General features: G+C 39.2%; 1 protein-coding gene across 1 annotated transcript; it reads right to left on the bottom strand.

The window, feature by feature from the left end:
* Window positions 1-7,068: 7,068 nt before the first annotated feature.
* Window positions 7,069-10,101, bottom strand: LOC122004060 (AP2-like ethylene-responsive transcription factor BBM1). Its single transcript, XM_042559002.1, has 9 exons — window positions 9,825-10,101; window positions 9,238-9,742; window positions 9,052-9,134; window positions 8,902-8,910; window positions 8,720-8,808; window positions 8,561-8,634; window positions 8,427-8,477; window positions 8,259-8,335; window positions 7,069-8,179 (listed from the first exon to the last, which is right to left on the bottom strand). The coding sequence occupies exons 1-9, from the start codon at window positions 9,979-9,981 to the stop codon at window positions 7,338-7,340; spliced, it is 1,887 nt and encodes a 628-aa protein (XP_042414936.1). The 5' UTR covers window positions 9,982-10,101; the 3' UTR covers window positions 7,069-7,337.
* Window positions 10,102-11,446: the final 1,345 nt, after the last annotated feature.

Genomic DNA, 11,446 nt, shown 5'->3' with positions numbered 1-11,446 from the left:
ATTGAAAACTTTAATGTCTCACACTAACTTTGTATTTAACTAATCAATGACGATTTCTATCAACAAATATATGTCACCAAGGTTTTCCAAAATATTTTTGAAATTATTTTTAAAATAATTTTTCGACCATGATCTTTGGGCTAAATTCACATAACTAGTACATTAGTTTTCCCCATGATTGGACTTCACAAAATCCATATATTTTAATGAAACTAAAACTCACAAAGATGCATTAAATCAACATCTTAAGTTTTGCTCATTCTCCTAATATCTCACTTGTATCTAATATGTCTCAGTATACATGCAAGTCAACTCTATGATCTTTGTGAGATGTAAAATAAGTTTTCCATAAAACTAAGGCATTATGTAACTTTAACTAGATATTTTAACTTTGATCATCCTATCTAGGATGCCAATTTATGTCATTGTCCTTAATTACAAGGAATTTAAAATAATGCATGATAATGATTATGACATACATCAAATGAGTATTTTTTTAAAGAAAAATTATCGTAGTTAAATGATATATGTATAACATGACATATAACATTTTTCATAACAATATAAATACAAAGTACAAAATATGACAATTATAGCACAAAGAAAATACCTAGATTTTCATCTAAGTTTCATCCTTAACTATTATGCTAAAATAAACATAAGTTGCTCTCATCTCCCTAAAATATGCCAAAAGCTTATTTTGACACATTTGTAAATTTCATCATATTTATGCCAATTTGATCAAACCCAATCTTTAAAAATTTGATTGGCACACTTTTATTCTTTAAGAGTAAAAATCAACTTCTCATTTTCAAGGTTTCATAATATCTTAAAAATTTTCTAAAGTGCCAACTTCACTATGATTGAGTTAACTATTCTTCCAATTAAAGTTGACACACTCTAAACTCATTTAATGTATGGAGAACACACTCTTAGAAATCCAAAATCTATTGGTACTCCTTGGGTGTATTAAGTATTTAGTAGGGATAACTTTTCTTGATACCTTCCTAATAATTTTCCTAGCCTTTTTAGAAGTCTTAGTTATAGTAGTCTCTTCAAAGTCAACTCTAGGGATAGTCTCCCTTATAACCTTGACTTGACTTCTAGACCTAGGATTAGTTTCATAGCTATATGAAACTTTATAACATGATGGTACATCCTCCTTAGATCTATGTTTGTATCCCAAACCTCTCTTTCCCTTAGATGATTCTTGCTTAGCTAAGCGTAGGTTTTGCTTCCTTGATCCTTTGACATTAATTGTCATTTTCTCTATGGTCCTCTCCAATGTCTCAAGTTTTGACCTCAAGACTTGATTTTCTTTCCTTAAATCCTCCAACTTAGATTTTTCATGAATGTCTTGAGTATTTTTCTTTTTAGACATAAATCTAGCATCCTTAGAATTCTTATCTAAATTATTTCACACCTTCCTATCCTTAGGTAGGATTGTTCTAGCAAGATATGACCTATAATTCTTCTTAAGATTATCATGCTTCCTATTTTCATAATAACATATTCTAACATCATAAAAGTAATTTTTGGCTTGTATTTTATCATGACTTAAATAAGTACCATTAACTAATAGTACCTTAGTTTTGCCATTGGAAGCTCCTCCTTGACTTGAGCTTCCTCCTTTATTCTTGGTTGAATTCCTCATTCTTGAACATTGGTTCCGATAATGTGCCTTACTATAAGAAAAAAGCTAAAAGATAATATTTTTTATGCCTTGTCTATGTGACTGAAAAAGTATTATTAAAAGTACTGTTGTTAAAAGTCCACTTAAACACAATGCATAAAAAATATTGTTATTTTTTGCACAGATAACACTTTTACAACGCTTAAAAAATGTCATCGTTTTTTGCAACGCTTAATTATAATATATAAAAAAATATTATTTTTTTCTATTTACAAAACTATTGTCTATTATATTTACACTACGAATTACTTAATTAAACCTTTATAAATAATACCAATTAAAATACCATAAAAATACAATTGATTAATCTTCTTACTATTGAACTAGCAATGTGTCATACAATTCAAAAAAAAAATGTAAACATAATTCATAAACTTTGGATCCATATTAAGTATATATAAAAGTAAAAACCTACATACTAGACATGCATATTAGTTCCAATAAATTTTACTTCTTAGATTGATTTTTTTTGATAATATTATATTTTTTAAAAAATATATAAATATCTTTCTTGACAAAACAAAAACCTCACTTTTAATTTCTTTTCACATTCATCCGCAAGGATACAAATAGTTGAAACCCTGCGAACATCTAAGACATTACAGAATAACATGGCATGTCCAAGCATGTAATAGTTTCAATATGATGAAAAGGACACAAATAGTTGAAACCCTGCGAACATCTAAGACATTACAGAATAGCATGGCATGTCCAAGCATGTAATAGTTTGATCAATCTTATTTTTCAAAGAAAAATAGGCTGTCTTTTCCCATCTAAGCTCAGTATCATCAAAAAAATTGTCAAACTTTAACTGGAATAGAAAGTAGGATGCCAAGTTACTATGAATGTTAGGCTTATATGCCAGATGAATAGCATGATTTTTCTAGATGTAGTAAATGTTGTGCTCTATCATTTCTAATTTCTAACCTTTGTTACCCTTTCAGGAGTACTTTCGGTGGGAAATTGATTTGATGCCCGGATATCCTTGACCTTCAGGTAGTTGTACATGACAATACCTCATAGAGCTGGATAAATCGAAAGCATTAGGAAGAGATAAAAATAAAATAAAATTAGCTGCTAGGGAAAAAGATTTTAAGAAACTAGAGCTTACCAATAGCATAGCCAATTATATTAAGACCATTAATTACCGATTCAGGAAATATAATTATGGAAAGAGCAATTAAAATCCAATCTTTTAGAACTCCAACAACTTTGATAGTCAGTGCTCCAGTTCTACCAATGACCAGAAATATAGCCAGTTTCACTTTCCACAAAGTATTATTTATTTATTTTGGTCATGTATTCGTTGGCAGGCAACATTGGGCTAGAAAAATCAAAATAGAATAGTAGCAATGAAGGTTGTGACTAGAAAATAAAGCATCCTTAAAATTGTTTCAATTATGAAAAACATAAATGATGTTTTTATTCAAAATAGAGATATTTGAATGATCGAAATGAAAATTTTCACCAATGAAAGGTTCATTTCACCAATGAAATGATTTCACTGAAAGGTGTGGTGAGATTTGATAAGTCCGGAAAATTAAGTCTTAGATATATAGGACTATTTGAAATCTTAGGAAGGGTCGACACTCTGACATATAAGTTGGCCTTATCTCCGGTTTTATTGAGGATCCACAATATCTTTCATGTCTGTCAATTGAGAAGATATATGGTAGACTCGAATTATAATCTTAGGGTAGAACCATTGGTAACTCAAGGGAAATTAAGGGAAAACCTAAAATATGAAGAGGCCCCGATTCGAATCGTGGATTCAAAAGGCCAAGTGTTGAGATGAAGGACTATTCTGTATGTTAAAATTTAGTGGTTCAATCATATCAACAGGAAGGTTACTTAGGAATGAGAGGAAATGCGTATACACTACCTTCATCGTTTTGAGGTCTATGGTGACTCAAGTTTCGAGGACGAAACTTTCCATAAGGAGGGAGGAATGTAAATACCACGATTTGGATAGGATAGTGGAGATACTGGGGTAGTGGAGATCATGGTGTTAGTGGAGATAGTGAGGTTAGTGGAGATGGTGGAGTTGGTGGAGATCAAAACTTTATCCCTATAAATAACCATAGGAAAGTTATGGAAAAACTTAATTGGAAGAGAAGACATATCCCTGGCAGAATTGTTTTGGCAAGGAAGGAGAAGTGTACTTCAACAATCTCACCTTTCCCACTATCATATCAACTTCCAAGGATTTCGATAAGTGAACTTATTATGTAAATTATGAGTTCTAAAAGTGATAGTTTTATTTTTTGAAAATTATTTTATTATACTACTGTTAGATTACTGATTACTGTCATTACTATATTTGGGGCATTGAATTAATTATGAACTAAATGGTAGAGATAAGTATTCTGAACACTTCTGATTTCTGAATTACTTTCGATTTCTGACTTTTCCTCTAGGAGGGATAATTCTAGAGGGCTGATATCAACTTAAGTAATGAGGAATATGATTTAATTTCAATGTCTATATATATTTCCGTTTTGAGTTAAATGTTATTTTTACTACTGAAAATTATTGCTTCTCAAGAATTATTTTATTTGTGTTTTATTCCCCACTTACTGGGTGACTCCAAGTCACTCACCCCTTACAATCTATTTCAGTTAGAGACAAAATTGGAATTGAGAATGAAATAAAGAATAGTGAATAAGTAGAGTTCTCGGGATGGTGAATTCGCTCCAATTTCTGACGGGAAGACTAGAATTCCGCTGTAATATGAGATTTTTAAATTTAAGTGGATGTAATTTAATTAATTTGAATAGTATATGAACAGTTTACCGTTTATTTTGAAATAAAAAGATTGGTTTATTTTACAATTACTATACTACTGAGGCTGGTTGTTTTTGAATTTTTTGTTTGAAAGCAACGTTGATGTCCATCGCTGGTCGCAGGGTGTGACAGCAACTGTCGTGGAGAGGCATACTAATGATTGAGTGGTGAAAAAAGCACCCGAGCTCTCTAAAACACTTAACAAGAGATTAGATTAGACGTCAAGTCGGACCTTGGTGTGGCCACTCCGACGCTCAAGTTAGAAAATGCACTATTCGAGGAAGAAACGTAGCGAATAAGAGTTTGGGGTGTATGTGTCATACCTACGCTCGCCAAGGCGGGTTTCCGTTTACACCTTCTCCTAGGAGGCATGAACCTCACTTCAGGGCATGGGGTTGCCACGTGGGCTCGCCTACTCTTAGCTCTCAGTCGCTCCACTTCCTCCACTTATCACGGTACTCACGGTCCCCACAATTTGAAGGGAGGAGGGTTAGTGATTGCTTCAAGAGGTATATGGAAGAGCTGAGCTGAAGGAGTCGGACGTGGCCGAATTGAGGGAGTCGTCCATGGCCAAGCTGAGGAAGTCGGGCGTATCCGAGCGGAGGGAGTTTGACCTGCCTCGGATCTGCCTTAACCAAATCCGATCTCCAACTTATAACTCAACTTTCACTTCTGACTTACTAGCTTAACTTCTTACCGATCTGGTGACACCACGTGTTGGTTACCTATATCTGCTACATCAATGGGTATTTTAGAAATAGGTATTTTCAATCAAAATTTTCAATCTGTATGTGTGTGATTCAAGATTTTTGCCTAAATTTAATAAAAATCAAGGGGAATTATCTTAAAATTAAAAAACTTTACATGAAATATATATAATCCAATAAATTTAGTATTTACTATAAAATATCACAATAATATACACTTATATTCATTAGATCTTAATATTGTGCTCTACTAGGCAACTAAAGGTGTCAATGACCCGAGCTCAGATGCGGATTAATTAGGCCTGATGGTTGTTAGGCCACATGCTCATGGTGGTTCGATATGCTCCAACTTAAATTCAAGCATAGCTCGAACCTAGGTTGCATAGCACCATTGTTGTGCCAACTATGATTTAGGCCAGTTGGGACAAATATTAAGTAATATTTAATTTTAAATTAGTATATTACTAAAATAGAAAAAATAAAGTTGTATCAACTGCATTATAAGAGAGGGGATGACTGCCTCACCCACAATGCTTTACTATGCCCAAACTTGTTACTAAAATGCATTAATGGGTCGCCAGGTGAAACTTGTGATTTTGGTAGACACCTCTCACTCTAGATCCCTTGGTCCATTAAAAAATATACTAAGGGATGAATCATTTATAATTATAATTGAATCGTAGTTGTGATCTGATCACAATTAGTTGTGATCTCTCTGAGTTTACTGTCCCCCCGATTATAGTTTGGGTCGAGACCGGTGGCCAGAGGCCACCTAGAGGTAACCCTCCGCTCAGTGCCTATAAGCCTGGCCACTTGTCTACCGCTGCGCAGCCTATAGGCGGCCTCCGACCATCTGTTCCGACTCAAACTATAACTTGGGGGAACGGTAAACCTAAGAAGGGATTGTAACTAATTATAGATGGATCATAATTATAATCCAACTACAATTACAAGTGATTCATCCCGTAATCCATTTTTTTTTTTTAGAGTAAAGCTAGGATCTCGTCTCCTCACTCTCAATATAATTAGTCGCAACGAATCAACATGAAGTTGTGAACGTGAGGCCTCGATTGGTGAAAGTATATGCTAAACTAGATTGCTTGCAACCATGGAGTGTTGATTTCACGATAACTAAGGACTCATCGAAGCACCGAACGAGCGCGACAATTGTAGGAAGCACCCCACGCTCAAATTAAGGTAATCAACTATCAAACTATCAGCCTTTTGCATAACCAATTGATCCATTCAAAACAAGCTCCTTTCCTAGATCAAACCTGTTGTCACTGCCAAAGAAGACAAGCATATCTCAAAGGAACTAATTGCTAGGAGATCAAATCTTCTGTCCCCAAATTTCTCTGTCCCCGTGTCTCTTGTCGATCGGATGGACTAGATTACATCTTAAGGCATCATGATATCTTTAAGATGTATATAGTATCCTCGTGATGTGTAAGACATCCTTGAAATATAATCTGGTCCGTCCGATCGACAAGGAGACACGGGAACAGATAAATTTGGAGACGGATTTGATCTCAATTGCCGGTGTATATTCAGTTGGAGTTGACTTCCAGAGCTATATCTCACGTGGGAGCAAGGAAGAGATTGAGTGGTTGACTAAGACTTTAAATTAAATCTATAGGACGATTGTAACACTTTGAGGCTTAACTCGTCTTCAACCTGCATAAAATAAAGCTGACAAAGCATGGCCCTTTAACCCAGTTCAACTTAGGCAGCTGCTCCATGTGCACACACCAAATTAAAAGAAAACAATTCAGTCAACATGACCACGCATGCAAGAATTAAGCTAGGGCAAAAGTGTTAATATATGTATAAATACTTCCAATCCAAACTCCAAAGGAAAAAATTACTAAATCTATGCAACTTTCACGTTTGGAATAATTTACAAAGATCTGGAGATCCCCAAAATTCACAGCTCGTGATCGAACTCACAAGCCATAACCAAGCCCCAGGACAGTGATGATCATGATGATATATGGCACGAGAAAAGTTGCATGCATGGTGGAGTAGATAAATTAAATCAATGGCTACATCTAGTTAACTAGTTAGAATGTTCTTCTTTAATTCCCCAACTATGTTATTAATCCTTCTGTCATCGGTCGATCGATCGTCTGCACGCCCTAATTGAAGTTAGCTAGCTAGGCAGCATCATTCCAGACTGTGAAAAGAGGAGGAGCTCCATGGCAGACAGTTCCCACATTGTTCCCTGCAGATGCTGTTGCGGCCTGAGGCATCATCCAGTTGTTGCACGCACTCATCTGCTCGTAACCGGTCTCCTTCACCGCCGGCATGCCGGCCGAGGACTGCGGCGGCTGCGGCAGGTAGTACATGTTCCTGGCAGCTGCTGCTGCAGCATAAGGATCGACAGAAGCTAGCTCACTTTCAGCGTAGCTGTTGCCGCTCATGGGCACCATGTACCCCCCTCCTCCGCCGGTGCTATCCAGTACCTGATGATAGCTTCCGACGAGGCTCCCGCCTGCGCTTCCGGCGATGATAGTGTCCATGGAGGACGAGTCCAGGGTCATGAGGTTGGGGATCACGGCTGGCTGGTGGAAGAAATTATGGGTGTTGCTCCCTGAATTGAGCTGCTGCAGTTCTTGCAAGCTTTGGGCGGCAACGATCACAGCCTCCTGCTCTTGCTTGCACCACCCCCGGCCGGCCTGGCCGTAAGGATAGTGGAAGCTAATCGGCTGCGCCGCCGCCTGCTGGAAGGCGATCGTCGACCAGCCATGGTGGTGCGAGCCATAGCTACTGATGGTGTCGGCGATGCTGCCGTCCTCGGTCATCCGGCCATCTATGCTCGCCTCAGTGTGGTCGGTTATCTCTTTCAGTCGCTTCGCGGCGCCGCCGATCGGAAGAGTACTGCTCTCTAGGATTGCTTTCACATCGTATCGACTCATGTCGAAGTTGGTTACTGCATTCAGGCCGCGGAATTTGATCGCCGCGATGTCATAGGCCTCTGCCGCCTCCTCTTGGGTGCCTATACGACATTAAAAGATCTAGCTAGTGCAAATAGAAGATCTAGCTACCAAATCAATGATATATATATATATACTCACTGAAGGTTCCAAGGTAAAGATCTTTGTTTCCAGCCACCCTTCCAATTCTAGCTTGCCATCTTCCATGCTGATGATGTCTGCAATTCAATTCGCAAAAGAAACAGATGCACTTGTAAACGAAGTTGTGCTATCGATATGGATCGATCAATCGGATCGATGTTTAATTACCTCGTTACTCCACGGTAGATGGAGGCGCCACGAGAAAATCCACTACTCTTCCTGCACCGATCGAAGGAACGTAACTCTTTCTTTCTCATAGTTGTTTATCTGACATGAGGTGCATGCATAACACATGTGCATACCTTCTAAGAGAGGCAACGTATTCCTGCCTTGTCATATGCTTCATCTCCTCCAATTCCTTCTCGTAGTTACTTATCTGGCATATGTATTAGAGAAAAAGGAATTTGGCAAAGTAGATTGGAAGAAATTGAGGTGGTCATATCATGAAGAAATTAACCTACAGGGAAATTGGTAGTCGTAGAGGCACCCCAGTACTTGAGGGCGGCCAAGTCATAAGCCCTAGCTGCCTTGTCCTCCTTGTCATAGCCACCTGATCGAGTTATTCATGCATTATTATATCTGTAGTAAAAGAACCCTAAAAATGGAAAGAAAAATTGTTTGGCATCGATCACGGATTCATTACCTAAGTAGACTGCATGAAGGTGATTGCGATATTCCCATGATCGTATGCAAAAAGACCAAACCAAGAACATGCATGCACGTTAATTAGCAAATCAAAGATGCATGATATATATGATGAAACGATGATTTTGAGAGAGAGAGATTGTAAGACCTTGGCGACCCTTGCGACTTTGGCCTTCTCTTCTGCAACTGTTGTCCCAAAGATGAGCTTCGTACCTGCCTGTCCATCTGTGCCTGCATGCATTTTATTTATTTATTTATTATTTTTTTTTTGTTATGAGTTGAGAATAAAAAATGAAATTACGAGTGCAAGATCTCTATGTTCGTGTCGACGAACCTTGTGACTCCCCGGTAGATCGACGTCCTTTGGCCGAAGGTGTCGATCGACTTCCTCGCCGTGGCCTCCCCGTGATCCTTCTGCTTGTGGTTGTTACTCTCCGGCGAGTAGGAGTTCTCTCCGCCGCCGCCGCTCCCGGAGGCCGCAGCGCCGGTGCTCATCGACAGCGACAGGCTCTGCGAGCTCGCGGCCGGCACCGCCGCTCCCGCGTCGCCGAGACTGCCGCAATCCATCAGCGGCGCCGGCGGCGGCGCAGGCCCCGCCGGCGCGGGTTGGTTCCGCAGCCAAGACTTGATCATGGAGAGCCCGATGCTGCTAGCGGCGGCAGCGGTGGTAGAAGCGTCGAACATATTGTGACCGTGGTGGGAGAAGGACTGGCCGCCGCCGAGGAAGTCCTCGAGCTTCGGCGGCTGCTGGATGCCCTCCGTCGCCGCCTGCCGGCTGCTGCTGCTGCCCGACCCAACCAACACCGACAGCTCGGAGGAGCTACTCCTCGCGCTCCAACCTGCAGTACCCCACCTCTTCACGCCCAAATCCTCCCCCACCAATCCGTTAATCAGATACAGAACCTAGCTCGCAGCACTTACCTTGGTGGTGACGGTGCTCCGGGCGGTCGAGCGCCTCCAAGATGGAAAACGAGCCGTCCTGTTCTCCGGACAGGCCGCCGTAGCAGTCGCCGGAGCCCGAGGGAGGCAGCTCCTGAGGCGACAGAGAGAAACCAAGCCAGTTGTTGATAGACGCCATGAACTAACCTGCAAAAACCTGACTCCCTTCTGCCAACTCCAGATAAGAGGAGAGGAGGGGAAGGAGAGGTGAAGTTGTCTTCTTGTGGTTAAGTAAAAAAGAGGAAGAAGAAGAAATAGAAGAAGGGCAGGATGGTGCAATGATATGTGAATCAACATCACATGCCTTCTACATATTTAACCTAAAATATACCCCAAGAGAAAAAAAAACAAAGCAGCAAGAAATGACTTCGTATAGACTTTGTGTGTGAATTGAAGCCTATAAATTAAATACAAAAGCTGCAATTCATATATCTCTTACTTTTTTGACCAAAATATTCACACTTGTAGTTTCATGGTGCATGATGCATTTTGTGTGTACATGGAGCCTGAAAAAAAGGGTGGTAAAAGGCTCCCTTTCACAAGAACATGAACCCTTGTCTTCTGAAAGGAAAAGGAAAGATGGCATGGCAAATGAACAGCAAAAGTAAAGAGGCAGCCACTAATTCCTCTCCCTACTCGTATTCTTTTTCCACCAAGGGAGACATGCATGATCAAGAATAAAACAAAAAACAAGACAGTAATTAATTTCCCTTCATCTTGGTAAGTGCACTGGCCTAGTTGCAAGTTTGACCGTCAAGAAGAAGGAATCAAATCAAACACTGTAAATTGTAAAAAAAACACACATGGCTTCTCTCTCTCTCTCTCTCACTCAAAGCCTGTGATCCACTGTAAAAATAAATAATAATAAATGCCTCTTCGGTAATCCAATCGTTATGATAGCTATAAAGCAACGAAGACCTTTTATATATCTGTTTACTAGAGAGGAGGGGAATTAATTAAGCTGTGTACGTAGTGTAGCTAGGGTTCTTCCACAGTGCTTCTCTCCCGTTGCGTTGCATGCGCTTGTATGCGCGAGGGGGGCGGACTTTTGTACGGGTGGCCGCTGCATGCGCAGTGTTCCCACGTGCCCACGTGGGAGGGTACTTGTGCTGGTGTACTCTCATGTCTCCATGGCCATTATATTCCTTTTCTCTGTACGTGTGGAGAGGGAAAAAATATTGTTTTTTTTAGGTATTGTAAATAGGCATTATTACACATGCGTTATATACAACATTACTTCACTAGATTTATAAGAATTTGTTTGAGTATAGATCAAGTAAATGATCACTGGTTAGTAAACTATTACTTTGATCTTACTACCTAATATCATATCTCATTGAGTAATTGTAACTTCTCCGAAGTACTCGTTTAATTTTTTTAAAAAAAAGTGGAGCAAACTTTTAGAAATATTAAAACAAGAAAAAAAATGATAATCTCAGTTAGTGTCATTGACTATCTCTGAGTGATCGATTCGGTCCCATTAAATTTTCTCATCGATCACCAGGATAAATCGAGAAGCACACGCGACGACCTAGGGTTCGAATCTGGATATCCTATCATGACATCATGACCCTGGAGACCATAGTGAATACATCAAATGAGAT

This window comes from Zingiber officinale, chromosome 7B (genome assembly GCF_018446385.1).
Source record: "Zingiber officinale cultivar Zhangliang chromosome 7B, Zo_v1.1, whole genome shotgun sequence".
NCBI classification, from domain to species: domain Eukaryota; kingdom Viridiplantae; phylum Streptophyta; class Magnoliopsida; order Zingiberales; family Zingiberaceae; genus Zingiber; species Zingiber officinale.
This window is presented reverse-complemented; position numbering and strand designations above follow the sequence as displayed.

Excerpts from the sequence above, each read along its gene's own strand:
- LOC122004060 (XM_042559002.1), bottom strand. The coding sequence starts at position 9,981 with ATGGCGTCTATCAACAACTGGCTTGGTTTCTCTCTGTCGCCTCAGGAG. Across the intron at positions 9,743-9,824 it reads GGAGCACCGTCACCACCAAG|GTTGGAGCGCGAGGAGTAGC; the intron begins GTAAGTGCTGCG and ends GGGGTACTGCAG. Across the intron at positions 9,135-9,237 it reads ATCTACCGGGGAGTCACAAG|GCACAGATGGACAGGCAGGT; the intron begins GTTCGTCGACAC and ends AAATGCATGCAG.